Source organism: Zeus faber, assembly GCF_960531495.2.
Source record: "Zeus faber genome assembly, chromosome: 22".
Lineage (NCBI taxonomy): Eukaryota > Metazoa > Chordata > Actinopteri > Zeiformes > Zeidae > Zeus > Zeus faber.
In genome coordinates this window covers 24,164,308-24,192,079 of record NC_137209.1, presented here as the reverse complement: position 1 = coordinate 24,192,079, position 27,772 = coordinate 24,164,308, and the positions used below count along the sequence as shown (strand labels likewise).

The 27,772-nt window shown below is 43.3% G+C and overlaps 2 protein-coding genes and 1 pseudogene across 4 annotated transcripts in view; 2 read left to right on the top strand and 1 right to left on the bottom strand.

The window, feature by feature from the left end:
- Positions 1-20,749, top strand: part of phka1a (phosphorylase kinase, alpha 1a (muscle)) — a 31,064-nt gene extending 10,315 nt beyond the window's left edge. Inside the window, exons 15-31 of one of the 2 annotated variants that reach the window (XM_080023252.1) lie at positions 482-591; positions 2,645-2,789; positions 4,604-4,682; positions 6,106-6,173; positions 10,603-10,770; positions 11,017-11,102; positions 11,261-11,406; positions 12,800-12,953; positions 13,536-13,694; positions 13,797-13,926; positions 14,011-14,112; positions 14,222-14,337; positions 18,004-18,048; positions 18,678-18,839; positions 19,056-19,109; positions 19,258-19,458; positions 19,541-20,749. In XM_080023252.1, coding sequence (XP_079879378.1) covers positions 482-591; positions 2,645-2,789; positions 4,604-4,682; positions 6,106-6,173; positions 10,603-10,770; positions 11,017-11,102; positions 11,261-11,406; positions 12,800-12,953; positions 13,536-13,694; positions 13,797-13,926; positions 14,011-14,112; positions 14,222-14,337; positions 18,004-18,048; positions 18,678-18,839; positions 19,056-19,109; positions 19,258-19,458; positions 19,541-19,714 — 2,099 coding nt within the window. In that variant the 3' untranslated portion in view covers positions 19,715-20,749. Of the gene's footprint in view, positions 1-481; positions 592-2,644; positions 2,790-4,603; positions 4,683-6,105; positions 6,276-10,602; positions 10,771-11,016; positions 11,103-11,260; positions 11,407-12,799; positions 12,954-13,535; positions 13,695-13,796; positions 13,927-14,010; positions 14,113-14,221; positions 14,338-18,003; positions 18,049-18,677; positions 18,840-19,055; positions 19,110-19,257; positions 19,459-19,540 lie in introns of both variants that reach the window. The other variant, XM_080023251.1, reaches the window with a different exon arrangement.
- The window catches only part of LOC307247463, a 442,915-nt pseudogene that overhangs the window by 338,432 nt on the left and 76,711 nt on the right, over positions 1-27,772 (bottom strand). The gene's annotated exons all lie outside the window — the stretch shown is intronic.
- LOC307247324 (histone deacetylase 8-like) overlaps positions 26,685-27,772 on the top strand; it is a 36,548-nt gene continuing 35,460 nt past the window's right edge. Inside the window, exons 1-2 of the mRNA XM_080023470.1 lie at positions 26,685-26,900; positions 27,258-27,310. Coding sequence (XP_079879596.1) covers positions 26,787-26,900; positions 27,258-27,310 — 167 coding nt within the window. The 5' untranslated portion in view covers positions 26,685-26,786. The remainder of the gene's footprint in view (positions 26,901-27,257; positions 27,311-27,772) is intronic.

The window sequence follows — 27,772 nt, the reverse complement described above, 5'->3', positions numbered from 1 at the left end:
GTGAGATGCCGATGAGAAGCAGGGTCAGTCCAACAGGAGTGAATATTACACAATATACAAAATATTTACCCCCAGTTATAATGTGACGCCTTTTATTTCTCTTCTTTGTGTCTTGATTGGTGTGTGTTGAAGTCCAGGATCCTTAAATGAACTCTGCGTGTGCAGTATGTCAACGTTCAACCAGCCATGACAAGCATCACATTGATCTCCCAGCCGCTGTAGACCTGGATTCTTTCTCTCGTTGGATATTTTCATGGTGTTAATGCGGCTCCAGGATTTAGATCTTAGCTTCAGATTTACCAACGCTCAGGCCTCTTGAGCCCGGCGCTGAGGATCCAGCTGCTGAGCACAAAGAAAGAACATCTCAACCACATGTTCATGAATGAGGCCCAGGAACACTAAAATCCCTCCTCCTCTTCCTCTTCTTCCTCCTCCTCCTCCTCCTCCTCCTCTTCCTCCTCCTCCTCCCTTGCTCCGTCAGGTCGGAACCAGCGTCTGGGTCTGACGGGTCGGCCGTACCGCAGGATCGGCGTGTTGGGAACCTCCAAGTTCTACATCATCAGGAACACCATGTTCTCCTTCACGCCTCAGGTCAGGACACATGGGGTGTTGGGAGAGGAGTGCAGGGCCATCCCAAGCTGACCTTTCACCTCTAGCCAATCACGTTTGTAGATATAGAAATAAGCCCCGCCTCCAAAGAAGGCCCTGGCGTCTGGTCAACGTTACGTCTTCCTCCTCCTGGACGCCGGCCCTCGTCCAAACTGATGATGACTGATCCAACTTTTATATGGATACATCATATTTATATGATATATATATGATTGATATTAATCGATACATCATATTTATATTATATGATTGATATTAATCGATACATCATATGCATATTATATATATATGATTGATATTAATGGATACATCATATTTATATTATATATATATATATGATTGATATTAATCGATACATCATATTTATATGATTGATATTAATCGATACATCATATTTATATTATATATGACTGATATTAATCGATACATCATATATATTATATATGATTGATATTAATCGATACATCATATTTATATTATATATGACTGATATTAATCGATACATCATATTTATTATATATATATGATTGATATTAATCGATACATCATATTTATATTATATGATATTAATCGATACATCATATTTATATTATATATATATGATTGATATTAATCGATACATCATATTTATATTATATATATATATGATTGATATTAATTGATACATCATATTTATTATATATATATGATTGATATTAATCGATACATCATATTTATGATATGATATTAATCGATACATCATATTTATGATATATATATGATTGATATTAATCGATACATCATATTTATATGATATGATATTAATCGATACATCATATTTATATTATATGATTGATATTAATCAATACATCATATTTATCTATATATATGATTGATATTAATCGATACATCATATTTATATTATATATATATGATTGATATTAATCGATACATCATATTTATATATGATTGATATGAATGGATACATCATATGCATATTATATATATGATTGATATGAATGGATACATCATATGCATATGATATACTGTATATGTGGTGTGGGGATGGTGTGGTTTGAGCGTACGCACCTGTCCTGGGTCTAGGTTACTGGGCCCAGGCTCAGGGTGGCTGTACACCTGTACACCTGCTCGTTAGACCAAACAACAAGCAACAGGTAAAACACCCATCCCCACACCCCTAAAAACGCCCCTCGGGTGGTGTGTGGCAGGTGGATCTGGCACATCCAGCTTATTTTATTTAGACATCAAGGAAATAATTATCATTATCGTTTTATCGCCCAGCACTTCTGGAAATAGGAAACTGTTGTGATATTTTATAAACGGTGAGGAATTAAGAAACTGAAGTTCATACTCAAAGCTGTAATTTGAGAATATTTACATTTATGTGGGGGTGAAGAGTTTGGGATTTGTGTCCCTTAAAACATAGTCCCCCTGTTTCAGGAGCTCAAAAATAATTGGGGAAAAGTTAACATTAACCTAAATACAGTTGCCATATTTAGTCCTCGGTTGCCAATCCTTTGTGGCGGTCGGCTGCATGAGGTTTCTGCGTAGACCTCACCAGACGGTTTGTGTGTTCACTGGTGGTGCTGCGCTGCCTGGAACGGAACCTTCTTCACGTCCTCCTCGTTTGGGGGCCTTCTCTGTCCTCAGCCTCCTCCTGAGCTTCACCGGATGGAGCTCGGGGGACGGACTGAGCCAGGACCCGAGGAACATTCTCCTGTTTCACCTCCAAGCTTCTCGCGTGCTCTGGCTGTTTTCTGGGGCTCATCGTCCTCTGAGCGCCTGGAGAATTGGGGTTGATCCCTTGGTCTCTCTTCCCACTGTAGTGGTCTTAGGTAGTCGACCAAGACGTTGGCCGTCGCTGCGCTCACCGCTCCACCACAGTTCCTGCTTCTTAATGATGTGCCCAAAAGTTGATTTTGATTTCAAAATGGGTGGACAACGTGTTTTTTAAATACAGTCTGAACTTTAGTCGGACGGTGAAACTAAACAGACAAAACGACCAATGTCTCCCGCCGCTCCTTCCCTCTCACAGTTCATAGACCACCAGCAGTTCTACTTGGCTCTGGACAACAAGATGATCGTGGAGATGCTAAGGACAGACCTGTCCTACCTGTCTTCAAGATGGAGGATGACGGGACGGCCCACCGTCACCTTCCCCATCTCCCAGTCCATGCTGAGTGGGTACACACACACACACACACACACACACACACACACACACACACACACACACACACACACACACACACCAGCCACTAGTGGGCCACTAGTCACTTGGGGGCCCCCCCACACTACGTTCCAAATTATTATGCAAATTGGATTGAAGTGTCCTAAACATTGAAATTTTTTTTTTTTTTTTCAATTAACCTTATGGATGGTATTGTGTCTCAGGGCTCTTTGGATCACTGGAATCAATCTCAGACAACTGTGATAAATAGTTTGCCAGGTGAGCCCAATTCAGGGAAAACTATTTAAGAAGGACATTCCACATTATTAAGCAGCCACAGGTTTCAACAATATGGGAAAGAAAAAGGATCTCTCTGCTGCCGAAAAGCCTCAAATAGTGCAATGCCTTTGCACTATTTGAGGTGTGCAACGAGGTATGAAAACATGAGATATTTCACGAAAACTTAAACGTGATCATCGTACTGTGAAGAGATCTGTGGCTGATTCAGAGCACAGAGGGCTTGGTGCAGATAAAGGCAGAATGAGGAAGGTTTCTGCCACAACTTCATGGGATGAAGGAAGCAGCTGCTAAAATGCAGTTACAAAGCAGCAAACAGGTATTTGAAGCTGCCGGTGCCTCTGGAGTCCAGCCAACCTCAAGGTGTAGGATCCTCCAGAGGCTTGCAGTTGTGCATAAAGCTACTATTGGGCCCCCATAAGCAATGCTCACAAGCAGAAAGGGTTGCAGGGGCCCCAGAAATACATGAAGACTCATTTTCAAAGTCTTGTTTACTGATGAGTGCCGTGCAACCCTGGATGGTGCAGATGGATGGAGTAGTGGATGGTTGGTGGATGGCCACCGTGTCCCAACAAGGCTGCCAGGTCAGCAAGGAGGTGGCGGAGCCATGTTTTGGGCCCGAATCATGGGGAGAGAGCTGGTGGGCCCCTTTAGGGCCCCTGAAGGTGTGAAAATGACCTTGGCAAAGTATATAGAGTTTGTGACTGAGCACTTTCTTCCATGGTAAAAAAAGAAGAACCTTCCGTAGCAAAACCATCTTCATGCCTGACAACGCACCATCTCATGCTGCAAAGAATACCTCTGTCATTGGCTGCTATGGGCATAAAAGGAGAGAAACTCATGGTGTGGCCCCCATCCTCCCCTGACCTCCACCCTATTGAGAACCTTTGGAGCATCCTCAAGCAAAAGATCTATGAGGGTGGAGGCAGTTGGCATCAAAACAGCAGCTCTGGGAGGCTGTTCTGACATTTATTGCAAAGAAATTCAGCAGAAACTCTCCAAAAACTCACAAGTTCAATGGAGGCAGTGACGGTGCTTGTGAACAGTGAAGGTGATATCAAAGAAGGCTCCTATGTTCACATGGAACTTGGCCTGTTAAGATGTTTTTATTGAAATAGCTTTTGATTTCAGTAAATATGACTCCTAATGCTGCACATTCAACAAATGACCATTTTCACTTCTTTACAACCTATAAGATGTTTTGAAACTCTGTTGTACATAATTTGGAACAGTGCATTTAGATTTTTTTATTTTTGAAAAACATACTGTTATCATTGGGAGGTTTGTTCAATAACATTCAAATTATACCCTAACAGTTGATGACTTGAAAATGATACTGTCATTTGTATCGACTATTTAGGAAAATCGTCATTTGCATAATAACTTGGAACGCGGTGTAGACATTCATCCACACAAGAAACCATTAAATCTGATCAATTATAATATTCACCAAATGTTTCCATTTTGGTGGAATCGAAAGAAAATGTGTGTGTGTGTGTGTGTGTGTGTGTGTGTGTGTGTGCGCAGCGGATGACCACTCGGACCTGGACCCTGCCGTCCTGGCCACGCTGAAGAAGCTGCAGGATGGGTACTTTGGGGGCGCGAGGTGAGACTGGAAACGTTTGCAACATTTAAATAATGTACGACAGGACTCCGTGGAATACTGCCTTCTGATTGGTTGGTCGATAGCCAATGATATCTGAATGATGACCGTTGCCATGGCAATCACTTCTCCACCTGGTTTCCCCATTAGACATACGAGTTGTAAACGAGTCCCACTACTCAAACTACACATACTAGTTATTAAACTAGTCATACTATGTATAAACTAGTCATGCTAGTTATATACTAGTTATACCTCCCTCTCGGTGTATTATTGTACACAGTAAGTAGTGTGTAGTAAGCAGGGTACTAGTTACACCTCCCTCTCGGTGTATTATTGTACACAGTAAGTAGTGTGTAGTAAGCAGGGTACTAGTTATACCTCCCTCTCGGTTTATTATTGTATACAGTAAGCAGTGTGTAGTAAGCAGGGTACTAGTTGTACCTCCCTCTCAGTGTATTATTGTACACAGTAAGTAGTGTGTAGTAAGCAGGGTACTAGTTACACCTCCCTCTCTGTGTATTATTGTACACAGTATGTATTGTGTAGTTAGCAGGGTACTAGTTATACCTCCCTCTCGATGTATTATTGTACACAGTAAGTAGTGTGTAGTAAGCAGGGTACTAGTTATACCTCCCTCTCGGTGTATTATTGTATACAGTAAGTAGTGTGTAGTAAGCAGGGTACTAGTTATACCTCCCTCTCGGTGTATTATTGTACACAGTACGTAGTGTGTTGTAGGCAGGGTACTAGTTATACCTCCCTCTCAGTGTATTATTGTACACAGTAAGTAGTGTGTAGTAAGCAGGGTACTAGTTACACCTCCCTCTCTGTGTATTATTGTACACAGTATGTATTGTGTAGTTAGCAGGGTACTAGTTATACCTCCCTCTCGATGTATTATTGTACACAGTAAGTAGTGTGTAGTAAGCAGGGTACTAGTTATACCTCCCTCTCGGTGTATTATTGTATACAGTAAGTAGTGTGTAGTAAGCAGGGTACTAGTTATACCTCCCTCTCGGTGTATTATTGTACACAGTACATAGTGTGTTGTAGGCAGGGTACTAGTTATACCTCCCTCTCGGTGTATTATTGTACACAGTACGTAGTGTGTAGTAAGCAGGGTACTAGTTGTATCTCACTCTCTGTGTATTATTGTACACAGTAAGTAGTGTGTAGTAAGCAGGGTACTAGTTGTACCTCCCTCTCGGTGTATTATTGTACACAGTAAGTAGTGTGTAGTAAGCAGGGTACTAGTTGTACCTCCCTCTCAGTGTATTATTGTACACAGTATGTAGTGTGTCAGACACACACCTGTGCTGCTGTCGTTGGTTATTTACAGATACCAGCGTCTTGTCTCTCACACAAACAACATGAACATGTTCTAGAGAGAGATTCTCCTGCTCTCCCTCTTCCCCCTCTGCAGGGTCCAGACGGGAAAGCTGTCCGAGTTCCTGACCACTTCCTGTTGCGCTCGCCTCAGCTTCCTGGACGGTAAGGCCTCCGGCGGCACGGCGCATCAGGACCAAGAGTTTGACGATGGGGTCCAGGCAGAGTTGGTGCTGAGTGAGGTGCATGAGCTCGGCTTTGATGATGGTAAGAACGGAGAGGAAGAACGCAGGGCACCAAAAATTATTTCTATTAAAATCTTTTAAATGATGAAGTATTATCGCTAGACAAGCACTATAAAACTAACTTGAGCATTTAATTTAAGTCCTTTTCTATTTTTCTTATTTTTGTTGTAAATTGTCACGAGTCAAAATACAGTTTGTCTTCCCAAATGTATTATTTTATTATTTATTTTTGACCATTTTATTTTAACTTTTTGTTTTTCCAATATGATATAATATAAAACTATCTTTCTTGTTAATTGTCTGTCATTAAAAATAATATCATGGATTTTTTTTTTATTTTTTTTTGCTCAATAATAATAGATGTAAATTAATGTAATTAATGATAGTATTTTTTGATCTAATTTGTTCTCATATATTAGCTTTTTCTTTTAACCCTTTAACCATCTTACATCTAATTTGGCAGATCTAATTGTTTTTATTATGGTGGTTTTGGAATTAAAATGACTTGTTGCTCTAAATTGATCTAATTTAAATTAATAATAATAAATATATATAGCTGCAGGCAGCAATGCATGGAGTCCAGTTTGGTCGTGTTAGGTACATATTTCAAGGTTATTTCCAAGGTTTCAAGGTTGCCCAATCTGCGTTCTGTGATTATACGCGGGGACGTTTGGATCGGACCGAGGGACTCTCTTCTCCCACTGATTCTTTCTTTAATCCCTCTCCTTTTGCGGGGACGGAGGCCGCGCCCGGCTCGGGTTGTCAGGAAGGCCTGTTCCAGATGAAATTGGCACTTTAGGAAGAACTTCCATCTCAGATACGTACAGGGGCCGCACCAGCGCTCCTGCTGTACAATTGGCTGTTCATGTCACATGTTTGAGTGAAGTGAAGTATTTACGGAGGTTTACGATAATAGTCAAATGTACGTTATTTAAGAGGTGAATTTTTTCCTTGGATTACATTTTTAGTAAGTTACATTTCCATGAAATACCATAGACGTTGTGGTATTTCTCTGAGTAATTACCATTGCACGACTAATACTTTTCCGATGCCCCGCTGGATCTTGAACACATCACTCAGTTGTACATTCGAGTGGATTCGACTCAACGTGGTCAAGGGTTTTTGTGGATTAATGTTTTTCGTATTTTTCATGAATCCAGCAAAGTAATGGGACCAAAGAAATTCAATTTCAATCGAACAGATCCACAGACATCTACCAGGTAAGAAAGTACATAAATATACACGTAAACGTATAGTTTGCAATCTCTAACCACTACAAAGTGATGCTCCAATGTACATTGTGAATCAGAACCTGTACATTTATAGTAAATAGTAAGATGACATCATAAAGCGCCTCACTGTAAATATAATTTCGAGTAAATATGATGACATCATAAAGCGTCTTACTATAGTATGATGATGTCATAAAGCCCTTACTGTAAATATCATTTCGAGTAAATATGATGGCATCATAAAGCGTCTTACTATAGAATGATGATGCCATAAAGCGTTTCACTGTAAATATCATTTGTAGTGAATAATATGATGATGTCATAAAGTGTATTACTGTAAATATCATTTATAGTGAATAGTATGATGACGTCATAAAGCGTCTTACTGTAAATATCATTTATAGTAAATAATATGATGACGTCATAAAGCGTCTTACTGTAAATATCATTTATAGTAAATAATATGATGACGTCATAAAACGTCTTACTGTAAATATCATTTATAGTAAATAATATGATGATGTCAAAGTGTATTACTGTAAATATCATCTATAGTGAATAATATGATGACGCCATAAAGTCTATTACTGTAAATATTATTAATAGTAAATATATGATGATGTCATAAAGCGTCTTACTGTAAATATCATTAATAGTAAATAATATGATGACGTCATAAAGTGTCTTACTGTAAATATCATTAATAGTAAATAATATGATGACATCATAAAGCGTCTTACTGTAAATATCATTTATAGTAAATAATATGATGACGTCATAAAACGTCTTACTGTAAATATCATTTATAGTAAATAATATGATGATGTCAAAGTGTATTACTGTAAATATCATCTATAGTGAATAATATGATGACGTCATAAAGTCTATTACTGTAAATATCATTAATAGTAAATAATATGATGACGTCATAAAGTGTCTTACTGTAAATATCATTAATAGTAAATAATATGATGACGTCATAAACCGTCTTACTGTAAATATCATTAATAGTAAATAATATGATGACGTCATAAAGCGTCTTACTGTAAATATCATTAATAGTAAATAATATGATGACGTCATAAAGCGTCTTACTGTAAATATCATCTCCTTTATTTTGTTTACGAATAGTGGCGTGTCGGTCTTGCACGACCAACCGAATATTTGGGGTCAAATTTAGTCGGTTTTTCATTAATATCTGCTCCGTATGTGGATTGATTTGGATTGAACTCAGACCACAAGATGCTTGTGACGTACCGGTTCAAACAAGACGTGAACCCTGTTTGTAGCTTCTGTCGTTCTTCTGTTTCAAATAGTTTTAGCTTTAAAAATTCAGAGAATTTTCCTGGAACAATATCAATAGAGCATCCAGCCCTACAGGCTAGACCCCTCATAATACATACAGCTGCAGGCAGCAATACACAATTACAACATTTCAAGTTCCCTTGGAACGTAGCAGTAGTTGGTGCTGTCGCTCCTCTTTACATCAGCATAATGCCTAAAACAAGTTACAATTCTCAGAGTTTCCACTGAACGCAGCATCAGCTGACATAATGACGCGGTGAGTCCTGGTGACAGAATTACAACGACAAGGATCCACCTGCAACACTGCGTGTTGTGACTTCCTTGTGACCGTCCTAAAAATGAGATGGTGGCTGTCCGTGTGGAGGTTCCAACAACAGGCTGGATGTGTGTGACGTCCCGGTTCTAACGAGACCTCAACCATGTCCGTAGCTGCAGCGGTTGTTCTGTTCCAAACACTTTCAGCCTGAAAAGTGCCAAGGAGAAGGAAAATAATTAAGTTCTGAACAATAAAACGGGATGGACTAATAATAATAATAATAATTATAATAATCAACTTGCTTTTCCTCCTGTGACATCATCACTGACCTTTGACGCTGCTTTGGATTGGCTTGTCTAATTATGACTGGATGGCTGGCTTGATGATGATGATGATGATTTAGAATTGGTGGTTTACTTGTGGCTGGATATAAAATGTGCTTAAAGGTGCATGTTTAAAAGTGGCATGTGATGGAATGCACAAGCTGGAATTTAGAATTATGGGATGCTATTTTAGTCTATATGAAACGGATAAATGTCTTCATGTCAGGAATAAATGCAGCTATAACTTGATTTTTATTTTTCTTATTAAAAAAAGGGGTTTTCATAGACTTGTTGACGAAGAATCAACAGCAAATGATTTATTGTTGTTTATTTGTTTTATTCCTCTATTTATTTGCGGAAGCGTTTCTCTGCAGGTAGGTGAAACTGAGTCAATGAAAAGGGTAAAAAAAACAATTGAAACTTTGTTCTGCCGGTAGGTCTTGAAATTCTCAAATTCTAAAACTCATTGACTTGAGTTTTAATGTTGCAATTTCAAGGTATGAATGTGCTTGAAAAGTGAATAAAAAGCTGGAGAGCGCTCAGCTCAGGTAAACGACAAGAAAACATTTTAATTACAATGCTGTCAAAGTTCTTGAGAAAGCAGCAGCATGTTAGAGACAGAGCGAGCCTTGAAAGTCCTGGAAAAGTGCTTGAATTTCTCTTCATTTTATCCTGACCAGCCTTTTGCGCTCCCTCTCTCCCTCACATCCTTCTATCTGTCCATCAACCCTAAGAAAAATCATCCATCCATCCACCCATTTATCCAACATCCATCCATTCTTCATCATTGCATACTTTCATCATTAACACATCCATCCATTTGTCATCCATCCTTCCATCCATCCATGCATCCATCTAACCCACCCTACATCCTTCCATCCACCCATCCTTACATCTACCCGTCATCCATCCAACCTGGCGTCCATTCATCACCCATCCATCCACCCTCACATCCTTCAACTCATCATCCGTCCTTCCATTCATCCATCAACCCTTATGTCCATCATCTAACCCATTCTTCCATCCATCCACCCACCCCCACATCCTTCTATCATCCATCCATCCACCCACCTTTGCATCCATCTGTCCTCCCTCAACTTATTCCATCCCTCAACTTATTCCATCCATCCACCCTCACCTTGCATCCATCATCTATCCATTCACCCGCTCATCTATCTGTATCTATCGTTCTATTCATTCTGACTGACCTATCTCTTCCATCCCTCCGCCCAGAGGCTGATGACCTCTCCCAGTACCTGGACCAGCTGTTGGCCCACGCGGCCCCGCGGCGGGCCCCGCCACCAGCGGCGGCGGGCGGGCTGGGCCGGTTCCGGGCGGCCGCCACCAAAACCAGAGAGATGGTTTCACTGATGAGCAAAGCACAGGACCTGAACATACAGAGTGGGTTCCTATCATCAGTCTGAAGGAGGGAGAGGGCGGAGGAAGTGAGGGCGGAAGGAGGGGAGGGAGGAAAGGTGGAGCGGGGTGGAAAAAGTTAAGAACTGAGGGATGATGGGATGGAGGAAGGAAAGGAGAAGAAAGTTGAAAAATGTAAGGAAGGAAGGGAAGGAGAGAGGACGTTCCTTTCTAACTAGGGTGAGGGAGAGAGTTCTCTCTCTCCCTTCATCCCCCTCGCTCTCTCTCCAGACGTCAACATGTACCTGCCGTCCAAGTTGTTCCGCACCGCTCAGCCCACGCTCAACCTCAACCTCCCCTCAGCGCGGGACAACCAGGTGTGTGTGTGTGTGTGTGTGTGTGTGTGTGTGTGTGTGTGTGTGTGTGTGTGTGTGTGTGTGTGTGTGTGTGTGTGTGTGTGTGTGTGTGTGTGTGTGTGTGTGTGTGTGTGTGTGTGTGTGTGTGTGTGTTTATTTATTTCCCTCTCTCCATCCAGACCCCCGAGGTGCTAGTAACCTCAGACAGCCGTATTCCCAGAGACGCCGGCGGTCTGATCGACCACCACGCGCTGGTGGAGCTGCTGAGGGACACGGGGAGTCTCCAGGACCAGGCCGACATCCTCTACATCCTCTTCAAGGACAAGTGAGAGGAAAACCAAAGCTAAAGATTCTTTCTTGGTCACATTCAGTCATACAAGTACAAAAGTAGCGTAGCTGCTCAAGTGGTGAGCAGGGCTTCTCTTCAGCTCCACTGCAGAGCACCAGGCCTTTCCTGGAAGCATCTTGTGTTGGAGGCTCTTATATCTCACTCCCTCTGTTTAATAAAGTATATTTGATCATATTTTAGTCTCAATTATACATCAAACGTCTGTCTTGGTGCCATGCAAACACATGCTGGTGAAAAAAGAGGAAGCTAGCCACTACGCTAAAAGTCACACTGCTGGCTGACGGGGGGGGATTACAGTTTTCCCAGTTCCGTTCAGTTTTCACCCCGGTCTGTATATGAGACAGGCTTTTATTTTTTAGTGTAGACCCCGCCCCTGGCATTTATTAGAGGTCTGGTTTTTATTTGACTACCGGTTTATATTTGAGGTGGTAATAATAATAATAATAATAATAATAACAACTAGGATTTATATAGCGCCTTTCAGGAACCCAAGGACAATGGAAAAACAAAAAACAAACAAATCGGGGGGAAAATAAAACCCTGCTTCTGTCATCTAAATCAGACCAAAAAAAAAAAGTAACATGTATGTGAATGTATGTAAAGTAGAGTATACATTGTTGTTGTATATGGTGGTGTGCCTCAGGGCTCCATGCTCTGCACCATCCTTTTCTCTGCACTCCTGCTCTCGCTTCAAACATCGACAGTACTGGCATCTTCAGGCAGATCACCCCCTGCTGCCTGTCCCAGCTCAGCAGGCGGCAGCTCACTCTTGCTGCTCGCTCAGGCTGCATGTTGTTTGTTACCTTTTGATGGAGCCACACCAAATATATAAGATCTTTAATGTGTTCAACAGCTGATTTATATTCATTGTTTGATTATCGGAGGCATTGGTTGGTGAGCGCGGTACGTCCCTGGAACGCCATTTTTTACAATTGTGTTTTACCCTGAAAAATAGTGATGTCGGTAATGCCGACCCAGAGTATTTATTGAGTATAGTCAGCTCAGATTACTTTCGGGCCGCTGAGCCAAACGATGATCGTTCTGCAAATCTAAAATATGATATGTAACGGTTTTCTTCAAGGCTCCGTCAAATTCACACGTTGAGTTCATGTTTGGTCACATCGGTGTGTTAGTTCCCTCTCAGTGAGTATTGATCTTTTGCTTTGATTATTTGGGATTTTTCATATGAAGTGCTTGTGTTGTGTTGTGTTTGAGCGTTGTTTGGAGTAGACAAATCAGACGAGACTAAGAGCAACAATTTAAGTTAATATCAACTTGTCTTTCTACGAGTCGAGGGTTGAATCCCAAAAAGTAAACAGTAAATGAGACCTTGAGTTGTGACACGTTGGGTTGCCGTGTTCCCGCTCAGGGGTCTGGACTGGGACACCCGCCTCCACGGGCGCGGCTCCACGGTGCGCTCCCTGCTCGGCGAGCTCTACGAGAAGGCCGGCGAGCTGAAGCACTGGAGCCTGATCCGAATGATCTCCGGAATGCTCCGCAAGAAGGTGGAGGAGCTGGACTGGGTAGGTGGGCCGCGCTACGTCCTGAAAGGTTGTTGACAACGAAGCCAGAAGGAACAAAAGATCTGTCTTAAAATAGATCTGGACAAGAGTTACGGTCAGAGATTTAAAAAGCCTTTATAGTCCTGGTTCAATGTGTTTACCATGTTGATATTTTTCGAAGGAAGAAGGTGGAGAAGCAGCGCAGCGAGGCCTCGCCCACAATGTGTCCACTGGGTGGGCGCAGGGTAGATCGCAGGGTACATCTCAGGGTACATCGCAGGGTACAGGGGAACAGACAGTATCTTTATCTCCTTGCTGTCAAAATGAAATGCTTCTCTCACAATTCTAGGATAGAAATAGACAAACTGTGCCTCTTAAAAAATGTTCAACATGTTCTGTTGGAGTAGGAGGTGTGGAGGGTGCAAGGTGGAATGTGGACCAGGATGGTTTTCAAATGTTTGAGGAACTGCTGAAATTTGAGTGACATGGGACTGTTGGAGCCGTGATTTGTCAAAGTTTCTTCTCAGATGAACCTGCTTTGATATCCTGGTTTACCACTCTCTCCGTGCCTGGTTCTCTTACCAAGCCTGGTTCTCGCTACAGGCCTGCTCTGATTTGCTGGCCCACCAGAAGCACCTGACGGTGGGTCTTCCTCCGGAGCCCCGGGAGAAGACCATCACGGCGCCCAGCCCCCCGGACCAGCTCGCTAAGCTCATCGAGGAGGCCAGCGAGGGCAACATGACGGTCGCCGTCCTCACCCAGGTGACACACGGACGTAGCCCCAGAAGTGAGAACAGATTCCAGCAGGCGTCTTTGAAATGAAACATCTGTTTATTTTGGTTCCTCTTCTTCATCTTCCATCAGGAGATCATGGTGTTCCTAGCCATGAGCATCAGGACTCAGCCCGGCCTCTTCAGCGAGATGTTCAGGCTCCGCATTGGACTTATCATCCAGGTGATGGCCACCGAGCTGGCCCAGTCCCTCAACTGCTCAGGTAGGTGGAGGGATGGAGGGAGGGGTGGATGGTGCATTGTACAGGGGGTGGATGGTGTCATGGCGATTTGTGTTTGTCCTGCAGAGGAGGAGGCCACAGAGAGCCTGATGAGCCTCAGTCCTTCCGAGCTAAAGAACCTGCTCCACCACATCCTCAGTGGGAAGGAGTTCGGGGTGCAGCGCAGCGGTCAGTCGGCCGTCGGCCAATCGCATCCCCCGGTCCCGCGCGTGGGCCCCTCAGCAGCCGGACGCAGCGGTTGTTAACTTGACAGAATTCCTTCCTTCTTTCTCCTCAGTGCGAGAGCTGGACGCCGGCGTCAATACGGCCATCTCCATCCATCACCTCGGCAACGTGGGCGCCACCAAGAGCGAGCGGGCGGGTATCAGCAAGTTGAAGAGCGACATGAAGATGGTAGGTGGAGGAGGTGGCTCAGCCTCTAGTCCAGACAAGTATTATGGTGTGTCCCTGTTTCCCCAAGGACTCTCTCCTACCAGCCACACTAAGAGCTGGCTGCGCCGTTGGCGGCCCAGGGGGAGTCCCACAGTGTGGCCCTGGGACGGAAAACAAGTCTTTCCACTCTGTAGCACGTCTGTTGAAAGTCTTTGGAAAGTTTGTAAAAAGTAGCTTGGAATCTGTTGAAGATCCTCGCAAGGTCTTGAAAGTCTTTGAAAGGCCCTTTGAAGGTCTTGAAAGTCTTTGAAAGGCCCTTTGAAGGTCTTGAAAGTCTTTGAAAGGCCCTTTGAAGGTCTTGGAAAGTCCTTTAAAAGGTCTTTGGGAAGTCTTGTGGTGTATCCCTGCCGTGAGCCTCATTCTCCTCCTGGATTTCCTTGCAGCTGGAACACAGGTTGTCCTTGACGGGTCCGAGTCAGGTGGTGAGGATGATGGTGATGAGGATGATGATGATGAAGATAACATATTTTTGGGGTTTTAATTCACCTCGTTGCTTGTGGGGCCGTGTGGCAGCTGGCTGCATTAGAGCTTAAAAAGTGGTCGCTTGATTCTTTATTTTGATTTGGTAAAATCTGTGTTTTATGTGTAAATAATTCCTTGTTCCTTTTGTAATTTCTTCAAGTGGTGATGGAGGCTGCGTCAGGTGCTGCTTGGTCAGTGCTCTGCAGAAATGGAATCATACAAAAACTGATCATTGCAACAGAACAACTAGTGATTTGTGGTTGATAAATAAAATGTTGAATGATGGTATTTGGGAGGTTTTGGTAAAGACTGAACTCCTGTCTCGTCGTTTGTCTTGTTTGATTCCAGATGGAACACAGACGTTCTCTGCCAGACGGCTTTAAGGTTTTGGTTATTTGTACTTTGATATCTTAGCAGATGTATTTACAATCCAATGCTGTTCAGTTGTTAATCACGGCAATGACAATGACCGTTTGTTGACGATGGAAATCGAGAATCACGTTCAGGAGTCAAGCGGCTCAGCTTCGTGTCCGGCTGCATGGACGTGGGTCACTCATTTGGAATTGAAATGAAATTAATTTGGAGTTGAAATTAAATTAATTTGGAATTGAAATTCATCTGTAATATCTGCTTGTCGGTGAAGGTGTGAGTTGGGTGTGCGTTGAATTGTTGTTTTTTCTCTCACAGATGGATCACAGGTTGTCTTTGTCAGATATTATGAAGGTGATCATCAATGAATGAATGAAGTATTTTACTTGAAGGTGTTTGGTGATAATTCACCATCAGTCGTTGTTTTGGTAAAACTATCAAATGAAATGTGAACCACCCAAGAATTAGACAGAAATAAAGTGGATGACGAAGCACAGATAAAGATGATGATGATAATTAATAATACAATATAAAGTCTGATTTTCCTCTTGTGATTAGAAGTGATTTTAATCATAACTAATTCTAACAATATGAATAATGTGATAATTGAATGACCTTTTGTCATCAGGTGTCATGTGACGGGACTAGTTTGTTTTCATCAAGTGTAAACATGTCAATCAGAACCACGGGGTCGTTGACACCACTGTTCTGATCCTTCTGTCGCAGATGGAACATTTGACTCACACTGTCAAAGTACACACTGTCAAGGTACACACTCTCAAAGTACACGCTGTCAAGGTACACACTCTGTCTAGGTACACAGTGTCTAGGTACACAGTGTCTAGGTACACAGTGTCTAGGTACACAGTGTCTAGGTACAGGAGTATTTACCTGAACTGTATTTAGGAAGACGTGACGTGACCTCTGGCTTGTTTCCATGTTTTGATGTGTTGCAGATGGAACACAGGTTGTCTTTAACAGACGCCATGAAGGTGATGATGATGATGATGATGATGATGATGAGGACCATGGCTTGCTCTTCATCCTCACTCTCTTTCACGTTGTGGGACTTTGCTTGTGTTTGACTTGGTTTTTAACGCAGCGTTGTGTCCTTTTCAGCTCGACTCCTATCTGACGACGTCGCGTAAGGTGACCACACCCAAAGTCATTCAGCAGCTTTTAATTCACACCAAACAAACACAATAAAAGATATAATAACTATCAACTATAATAACTATCAACCATCAACTATAATAACCATCAACTATCAACTATAATAACCATCAACTATGATAACCATCAACTATGATAACTATCAACTATAATAACCATCAACTATGATAACTATCAACTATGATAACTATCAACTATCAACTATCAACTATAATAACTATCAACTATGATAACCATCAACTATGATAACCATCAACTATGATAACCATCAACTATGATAACTATCAACTATCAACTATGATAACTATCAACCATGATAACTATCAACCATGATAACTATCAACCATGATAACTATCAACGATAATAACTATCAACTATAATAACTTTCAACCATGATAACTATCAACCATGATAACTATCAACCATGATAACTATCAACCATGTTAACTTTCAACTATGATAACCATCAACTATGATAACTATCAACTATGATAACCATCAACTATGATAACCATCAACTATGATAACTATCAACTATAATAACCATCAACTATGATAACTATCAACTATAATAACCATCAACTATGATAACTATCAACTATGATAACTATCAACTATGATAACTATCAACTATCAACTATAATAACTATCAACTATGATAACCATCAACTATGATAACTATCAACTATAATAACCATCAACTATGATAACTATCAACTATGATAACTATCAACTATCAACTATGATAACTATCAACCATGATAACTATCAACCATGATAACTATCAACCATAATAACTATCAACTATAATAACTATCAACTATAATAACTTTCAACCATGATAACTATCAACCATGATAACTATCAACTATGATAACCATCAACTATGATAACTATCAACTATGATAACCATCAACTATGATAACTATCAACTATAATAACCATCAACTATGATAACTATCAACTATAATAACCATCAACTATGATAACTATCAACTATGATAACTATCAACTATGATAACTATCAACTATCAACTATAATAACTATCAACTATGATAACCATCAACTATGATAACTATCAACTATAATAACCATCAACTATGATAACTATCAACTATGATAACTATCAACTATCAACTATGATAACTATCAACCATGATAACTATCAACCATGATAACTATCAACCATGATAACTATCAACTATAATAACTATCAACTATAATAACTTTCAACCATGATAACTATCAACCATGATAACTATCAACCATGATAACTTTCAACTATGATAACTATCAACTCCATCAGCACATTATAATTACAGTAAATACAGTTTGAGGTACGTTTGCTGTATTAAAGTGGTAACTGGGGGTTTGTTTTATGGTGTATGAAGTATTTCAATAGTATTTGAATAGTATTGAGGAGGATGCTTCACTTTGTTCTTCTCTGTGGACGTTGCTTCAGACAAATCTTTCCTGACAGGTTCATGTCCAAACTTCAGTTTCTGTTTTTCGACAAACTTCAAACTGAGGATCTCTCTCCCTGTCTCTCTCTCTCCCTGTCTGTCTCTCTCTCTGTCTCTCTCTCTCTCTCTCTCTCCCTGTCTCTCTCTCTTCTTTTCAGAGCTTAACGTCTCATTCTCTGGACATTGAAAACATTGAATCTGGGGTAAGAATTTCTCTTGGGATACATATTGTATTATATATTTATTTTATAGACTATTCAACTTAACAGGAAGTAAGAGACTAGAAAAATAGGAAGTAAGAGACTAGAAAAACAGGAAGTAAGAGACTAGAAAAACAGGAAGTAAGAGACTAGAAAAACAGGAAGTAAGAGACTAGAAAAACAGGAAGTAAGAGACTAGAAAAACAGGAAGAAGAGACTAGAAGCAGGAAGTAAGACTAGAAAACAGGAAGAAGAGAAGAGAAAACAGGAAGATGGGAAGCAGGAAGTAAGAGATGAGAAGCAGGAAGAAGAGACTAGAAAACAAGAAGATAATTGAAGACAGGAAGTTGGAGATGGTAAAACAGGAAGTAAGACATTAGAAGCAGAAAGTAAGACTAGAAAACAAGAAGTGAGAGACTAGAAACAGGAAGGTGCGTGGCTTCCTCCTGGCAGCCTGCTGTAGCACCGTGAGGCTCATTGGAGTGCATTGAGCTCCTCAGCAGCACGGCATCGGGGTGGGCGTGGCTGTCAACAGTGAGACGTGAGCTGAGGGCGGATCCCTTGAAAAGGCTCTGAACCCGAGTGCCTCACCTTCCGCCCCACCCTCGCCCCATCTTCTGCCCCACCTGCAGCGCTACAAGTTCCCGTCCATCGAGTCCCTGGACGTTCCGGAGAGCGGCCCGGTTGCCAGGGATACGAGGCACGGGCAGTGGCTGCGCAGGAGGAGGCTGGACGGGGCGCTGAACCGAGTGCCCGTGGGCTTCTACAAGAAGGTGTGGAAGATCCTGCAGAAGGTACGAAGGGGAAGCCCCCGTCAGGAAACCAGCGGTGGAGCGGCCGTGAGCCGGACTCAGCTTTTCAACATTCTTCCTCCTTTGTAACAGTCGTAAACGTTCCATTTACAATCACAACCTTGTAGATGTTCCCGCCGTTGGCCGTTGAATATCTCCGTAGTTGACGTAGTTGACATAGTTGACGTAGTTGACTCTGGGTTCTGCTTCCTCCATCAGTGTCACGGTTTGTCCATAGAAGGGTTTGTTCTGCCGTCCTCCACCACCAGAGAGGTGAGGACTCCACTTAATCTGTGTGGATTGAAACGCAGCTTCCGCCGTCTGATGCTAACGGGGTTAGCTCAGGGCATGGCGGCGGAGGGGTTCAGCTAGCCTAGCTCCTTTGTCCGGTCTGATTGAAGCGTCCTCCATGTGACCCCAGATGACCCCAGGGGAGATCAAGTTCTCGGTGCACGTGGAGGCGGTGCTGAACCGCGTCCCGCAGCCCGAGTACCGGCAACTGCTGGTGGAGTCCATCCTGGTGCTCACCATGCTAGCTGACGTAGACGTCCCCAGCGTGGGCTCCGTCATCCACGTGGAGAAGATCCTGCAGCTGGCCAACGACATGTTCTGCCAGGACCAGGTACACACACACACACACACACACACACACACACACACAGGGACACACACACACAGGTGGATAAAGTGTGGCTCCTCCGCAGAGGGACCTGGGGGCCGGGGAGTCTCTCCTCCAGAGGGATCCCTCCACAGGAGTGTGCAGGCTGCTGTACGACAGCGCCCCCAGTGGACGCTTCGGCACCATGACCTATCTCACCAAGGCCGTGTGCGCCTACGTGCACGACTCCCTGCCGGGCGGAGCCTGCACCATGCAGTGAGACAGACAGACAGACAGACACGACGGGCCAGAAGAAAGAAAGAGAAAACAATTTAATGATTCAAATATGAAAAAATAAAAATGATAAAACATAACAATTTAGTTTGGGCAAAATGAAGCAAGAAAAGGGTGATTTTGGGTTTGTTTTGGGCCCGTGGTGTGTGAAGGAGTGAGTACTGTAATAATAACCCATTCACTGGACACGGATCATTTATTGTGATTCCATTTGGTTTCTGTTTGTGTCTTATCACCTTCACATCAGAGGAAGAAACAACCTGAACGTCAATCAAACAATGCAAAACAAGTGCAGCTGTTGGACTGAAATGGGAGATAATTGATCGTGTGTGGACTTTGGTCACTTTGTTTGTGCGCTGTGCCCCCCCCCCCCCCCCCCCCCCCCGCTGCAAGCGCCTTCAGGTGTTAAAACGAGGGTTTTTCCTCAACATCAAAGTGTTTTCTTGTGTAAATGTGAATTTGAGCTGAAATGCACAGAAACCACGGCAACCCAGTCACACCCAGGCCCTCAGCACATCCCACAGCCGGATCAACTGCGTCTCGGGGAGTTTCGCATCCCATAGTAAGTCAAATGGGAAAACGTGTTTTTTCTTTTCCTATTCATAGATAGTTTTAGGCTTATCGCAGACGGGGCGGAGCTAACCACACGCCACCTAGGAATGGGCGGGGCTTGTTGCATAAGGGGGGGACTCGATTGTGGTTTGTTGTGGTCGTTTGCGGGACTGGGTGTGAAGCGGCTTCAGGAGAGCGTTGCTGTGTCTCCCTCATGTCACTTGTTTTTGTTTCAGTGATGCAACAGGAGTTTGGCTCCAGCTGTAAACAATAAAAGATAAAGAAACGTGTCAATTAAAAAGTTTAGGATGCAGCGATGAGATGAAATGTGTGAAAAAGTCAAATGTAGATCAATGTGGAGTGAGGAGCTCTTGTCCTGCTTGTTGTTGTTGCTGTTGTGCCACAGAATTGGTCGTTCTCACTGTTTGAACGTGTGAGAACGACAAACTCCAAATAAACTTCAAAATGACTTTGACTCAAGAATTTATTTAAGTCTTCAGGTTCAGTGGGCGGCACTGTATACCCCTAGAGGTCAAGAGGGCGGCACTGTATACCCCTAGAGGTCAAGAGGGCGGCAGTGTATACCCCTAGAGGTCAAGAGGGCGGCACTGTATACCCCTAGAGGTCAAGAGGGCGGCACTGTATACCCCTAGAGGTCAAGAGGGCGGCACTGTATACCCCTAGAGGTCAAGAGGGCGGCAGTGTATACCCCTAGAGGTCAAGAGGGTGGCACTGTATACCCCTAGAGGTCAAGAGGGTGGCACTGTATACCCCTAGAGGTTAAGAGGGTGGTAGTGTATACCCCTAGAGGGTAGCACTGTACCCCTAGAGGGTAGCACTGTACCCCTAGAGGGTGGCACTGTATACCCCTAGAGGGCGGTAGTGTATACCCCTCGAGGGCGGTAGATCCCAGTTTGGAAACCCTTGGGGTAGAACTTATATTAGTCTTACGTTATATTGTTTTCATTGTTAGTTTTGTTATTATTATTATTACATTGTTATTAATATTATTATTACATGATATTATATTATTCATACATGATGTTATATTATTATTATTATTCATACATTATGTTATATTATTATTATTATTCATACATTATGTTATATTATTATTAGCATGCTGCACGGTGGCGCAGTGCATTGCACTGCTGCCTCACAGCAAGAAGGTCCTGGGTTAGATTCCCGCCTGGGGCGCTGTTGGCACCGTGCTCCGGTGGGTTATCTCCCAAAAAGGAGCCTTTCTGGGTGGAGTTTGCATGTTCTCCCCGTGCTCACATGGGGTTTCCTCCACCTCACGTCAGTAAGGACCCCCACCCAAAACATGCACCCATCATGGTGTGACCAGCGATGGACACTTATCACCTGGTCCCCGGGTGCGTCCACGTACGCTGCCCACTGCTCCTGCTGTGGCCCCAGAGGAAGGACAAGCCAGGATGGTTCAATGCAGAGGAACCATTTCACCAGCCACCATCAAAGCATGTGTGTGCGTGTGCGTGTGCGTGTGCGTGTGTGTGTGTGTGTGTGTGTGTGTGTGTGTGCGCAAGCATGTGTTGTAGTGTGTTGTTTGACGCATAAAGACTGTTTCTTCTCTCTTCTTTTCTTCTTGTATCATTCGTACATGTTTTTATTCTTACATGAAGTTATTATTTTTATATCATTGTTACATTATATTATTATTATATTATGTAATTATTCTGATATCATTCTTACATCATATTATTATTCTTACATATTATTTTATTATTCTTACATAATATTATTCTTATCATTCTTATTATATAATCATTCTTACATTATATTATTATTTTATTCTTAAATTATGTTATTCTTATATTATTATTACATTATAATAATATTCTTTCATTATGTTATTATTCTTATATTCTTACATTATATTATATCATTCTTACATTATGTTATAATTATTATATTTTTACATTGTTTAATTATTATTTTATAATTCTTACATTGTTTTAATTCATATATTATCATATTCAATCATTATTATTATTATCATCATAATCATTCTCATTATTACCTTTTCCATGGTTCCCAGTGAGAGGTTGTGTGGGAATCTGCACCTTGTTGACATTTTACTGTGGGAGTCTGTGTCCACGTGGCGTTGGGCAGCGCCCACGGCTGGAGCACTAAAGGAGAAATATTAATACGAAGAATAACGACAGTAATTATAATAATAAATATGATTATAATTATAAATAAAATAATTATAATATATATAATAATGAATACAATAAGAATTAGGGTTATGACAATAATAATTATTATTAATAATAATAATAATAATAATAATAATAATGAATACTGCTGCAGGCTGAAATACACAGGTTCCATTTTCGTCGTATTGAGAACGTTTTAGGTTTTGCAGATTTCCGAGATCAAACCGCAGGGATTCACAAGTGAACTCTGACTCTCACGCCAATTTGGCACGTTGGACAAATTTTAAGTTGTCCGGCCATAAAAGAGGTTTTGTCCCTCTGACATCATGGCCGACCCCCCCGACAGAAGGTCAGGGTGGAGGTTCTGGAAAAAAACATATTTTTATTTGACATGAATTACAAAAGCCAGAAAGATGTTTGCTGCAGACCAGCTGCTGTGGCACCGCGTGACTTCTTTAAAACTTTACGAAATGAACATTGAGGTGGAGGTCTCCGTGCAACACAAACGGTTGAGGATGCGCTCGGTGACACCAACATGTTACGTTAAATATGATGACATCAATGAATATCATCCTCCATGTGTGGCACAGGAACATGGTTCTCAACGACAACCTCCAGGATTCTTTTTCCCGAGCAGACCTCCCAAAGCAGGAAGTGATGCCAACCGTGATAAGGTTGGAGAAGCAGTGTGGTGCTGATGGAGCTGATTCACGGATTGATGGAGGAATGAAAATCATTTGTGAAGGTGGAGCGTGATGTTCGTGTCCCTGATGTGAACAACAAGAACCTCCTCCTACATCCAGCACCTGAAATAGCTGATGTGTTTGGTGCACGACCCGGATTCATGTTGTGGACGTCAGGTTATTATGGTGTGTGTGTGTGTGTGTGTGTGTGTGTGTGTGTGTCTACACACAGTCGTGCACTTTGTGTTGCAGGTTGAGTTGCTTCCTCTGTCGCTGCAGATCAGTTTCCTTCAGTTCTGCCTCAAGCTGCCTCTGCCTCCTGATCAGGGAAGCTCCCCTGCTGGGGGGGGGGGGGGGGGGCGTGCACGCCACCCAGGGGGTGGTGTTGGCTTGTCAGCCCTCTGGTTTGCACTCCGGTAGAAGCGCAGCGAGGTGGGGTGACGTGAACCGGGGCGTCCGGCTCCTCGCGGTTCACCGAGCCGCCGCCGCATCTTTCCCGTTAAAACCCCTCGACGCCGCCTCCAGGACAGACCTGGAGACAGGTCCTGTCTGTGGTGTTTTTGGGAGCGTGTTGGTCGCTGCTTAGCTACGTACGTGGTGAATCGTTGTTTTGCCTCCAACTGTGTCTCCCTACGGGCGGAGCACCGCGGGGGGTGTACTGCACGGCCTCCTCGGGGGGCCCCTTCAGCTGGGAGAGCAGGAGCGGGGCCCTGCTTGTCTGGGGGAGGAGGTCCTGGACCAGCTGGTGAACAGGAGACCGATCCGGGACCTTCCTGCCAAGTGACATGGTGGTGGTGGTGGTGCTGCTGCTGTATTTTGGATTGTTCATGTGTTTCATGTATTTTGTCTTTGAAGTACTACTATGACGTAAGGGGGAAATATGACGGGAATACTTGTGTTTGTTCCTGTAAACATGAAAATATGTGTTGAATATGTGAAAAAATACAAATGAATATTGAATATGAATATTGAATAAAGATTGTAGAACATGTGGTTTGATGAAGTGTCTTTTTGTCTAAGATGTCAAAGTTGGGCTCCAACATTAAGGAGGAGGAGGAGGTCTGGGGGTTGGACCTGGGCTGCTCCTGGTGGAGCTCCGTCATCTCCTTCCTGGTGGTGCTGTGCCGGGGCTGACGTCGCTCAGGGTGGTGCTGTTCACCATCGTCCTGCTGCAGATGATGTACATGAGCATTGTGATGGTGGAGCTCTACCACACCCAATGCACCAGCTTTTGCCTGGAGCTGGTTGACCTCTGGTTTGCCAGCGGGCGGAGCGGGGCGCTGCTCCACCTGCTGGTGGCACTGGAGTTCTTGGTGACGATGAAGAGCCCGCAGATCCCGCGGAGGCTGGGGGGCGCCTGCAGGATCCTGCAGCCCGTCTTGTGGCTGGAGCTGCTGAGCTTGCCGTTGGACAGAACCTGGGGGTGGGCGTGGCTCTGGGCGTGGTCACCCTGCTCCTCGTCCTCGACCTCTGCACCACCTTCTACGTCATGTTTGTATGACGTAACAAGCACTCGCTCGTCGTGTTCGTGGTGCCGCTCAGCTCGTACTGCGCGTTCTGCTTCTCTCGCTTGGTGATGGAGTGCGTGCTGCTGCGGGCGGGGTCTTTCCTCTCCATGCTGCTAGGGAAAGGGCCCGCCTCCACCCGCAGCTCCCACCTGACCGTCTACCTGCCCGACTGGCGGCTGCTGAGCAGCGTGGCGCTGCTCTGCCTGGACCCGATGGAGCCCAGACCCGCTGCCCGGCACCAGGACCCGGGGCAGGACAACCTGCCGCTGCAGCCCTGAGGGAAACGTTGTCTTGGTTTGGATCGTTTCATCATGTTTATCATCATCATCATCATCTTCTGCGTCTTTCTTTCTTATTCTTCTCTGTTTGTTTATTGATATGCACCAAACACCCAGACAAGTTCCTTGTTTGTCTTAACTACCACTTAGCAATAAAGACGATGTGTGACAGGATGTGGAGCAGGATGTGGAGCAGGATGTGGAGCAGGATGTGGAGCAGGATGTGTCCTGGTGGCGTCAACCCAGGTTTTCACGGTGCGGCTTCGAGCTCGTTCATGTCACGTCAACAGAACAGAATCTCTCTTGGTCGTCGTCGTACAAGGAGGATACAACAGAATGAATCCTCTGCAGGGACCCGTCCTGGACCAGGACACTGCAGCCCAGGGACCGACTCCAGCTCTTTACCGGTGCCTTGCTCAGGGGCAGCGACAGGAGTATTAACTCCAAACATAGGGACACACAGAAAGGACCTGGGACGGCCGGGATTTGAACCCAGGACCAGGTCCTTCTGGCTGTGAAGGAACAGCGCGACCACCGAGCCACCGTGAAAGATCAGCAAAGTAATGTCAAACAAACAAGAAGAGAATCCAGGTTCAAAACAACACAAGTTAATAAGCTTATCAATACCAGGTGGAGCAAGAGGAGCGAGCAGCCAGGGAGGAGAGAGACAGGCAGGAGGTGGAGGAGAGAGACAGGCAGGAGGTGGAGGAGAGAGACAGGCAGGAGGTGGAGGAGAGAGACAGGCAGGAGGTGGAGGAGAGAGACAGGCAGGAGGTGGAGGAGAGAGACAGGCAGGAGGTGGAGGAGGAAGAACCGGTGAACTTGACTCCAGGCTCCATGTCCCGCAGTCCGTCCTTAATGGTGAAAAATAAAGGAGGGGGTTTACCTTTTGGTTGACATGTTTTTCGGGGAATGTTGATGGTGAAACACACGAGTTGAGAATTAAAACAAAAGGAATAAACGCTCCTCTTTTCTGTGTAAAGCTACATGTTTTTTATTATTTGACCCCAAAATTTATCACGTAAATACTTTGTACTATTATCAAGAGTAAAACAGTTTAAACATCGCCGACATCGGTCTGAGCAGTTATCCTTGCCGACCATGTTTCTCGGGGACTGTTGACGGTGAAACACACGAATAGTGACAAAGTGAGGAAGCGGATCTCTTCAGTTTTTAGGGCACAATTGAGACAATTCCTACTTTTTGTTGCTGAACTTACAGTTACAAGCGAGGGAATAGCATGTGTCCTACTTGTCTGGCATTTATTTGCTTTCAATTAAACATTGAAACATTGGGCGGAACAGTTATTTGGGCTTTCTCGGCACTGTTGATGGTACAACACGTTGAGATTTAAAACAAGAAGCCGCTGCTGTTTTAGTGTAAAGTTCAAACGTTTTTTTTTTTTTGTATTTATTTCATCACTAATTTAATCGAGTAAATACTATTTTTCCGGGTTATTCACCCATTTAAAAGAAGAAATGACATCGCGGAGATCGGACGGAACAGGTCATGGTCGACAACGTTTCCCGGGGACTGTTGATAGTGAAACACACGCTGAGAAGTCAAAGTAGAACTCTTCTCTTTTCAGTGTTTTTCAGTGAAGCTTTCACAGATGAGTTTCCGCTCAGATCTCATCTCCTCAATACAAATCTCTGTTTTCTTCTTTATTCATTTTCGATCATTCAAAAGTTGACGTCTGGCGGAACATTTCTTTCTCGACAAGGGGGGGACTGTTGATAGTGTAACACCCGAGTCGAGGCTCGGAGGACACTCTGCGTCCGTCTGCTCGACTTGGCTCCATCTTCTGTCGTTTTCCACAGTTTTCCATCGTTTTCCATCGTTTTGACGCCACATGAGATGAGCTGTGAAGGAGACAGTGAACATGGCGGCTCCGCCAAACGCAGAGTGATTTATGTTCACAGCGCCGAGTTGATCGAGACCTGCGACTCTCTGTCCAAAGTGCCGAACAGGGTGAGGCGCTAAAGCGGCTCCGTGTTGTCACGCTATTGTTCTGGATGTTTCGTTCTATTTTATTACTTTATACATTTTTATGTGGTTTTCTTTTCTATTGTAATGTTTAATTCTATATCCGATGTTTTAATGAGAATATTTCCTGTTATTTTATTTTCTATTTTAATATTTTATTCTGTTTTTGATGTTGTTTTATTTTGTATTGTAACACTTTATGCCATATTATATCTTTTATTTTCTTTTGTAATATCTTATTCTTTATTTTCTTTTCTATTATGATATTCGATGATGTACCTTTCTCCGATATACACGTGTCGTTATTGTACTCAGATTGGTGGGGCTTTGTGTTTGTCACAGGCGAGCATGGTCCACTCCCTGATAGAGGCGTATGAGCTCCTGAAGCTCATGAGGTGAGTGGCTGCAGGTCATCAGAAGATAAGTATGACTCAACACTTTATTCATCTTTATTCATTCTCACAGCAGCAGACGCTGACAGCTCAGTGCAAGAGGAAAAAACGAGTGATTCAACAGATAAACAAACGAGTGGATTGAGGATTTATATTAATAACCTCAATGTTGTAACCGTTCAAGGTAGACTGACCACGAGCTGACATGGTGAAACAATGGTGTATGCTCCTGTAGAAAAGAAAGTTAAGAAAAAGAAAAACATGTTGTATTCCCAATGTCATGGAGAAGTCCTACACTACCCATCCTAAAGTGTAACAGCGACGTCTCTGATGGGTGGAGCTCACTGTTGCCGTGGAAATGTTGACCGCGCCCGTGGATGGTGAGTCAGACACTGCTGCCGCTGAACTCTACCATGGTTTAAGTCACGTTCAGCGCAGAGCGACCAGGATATAACGCTGTTATTA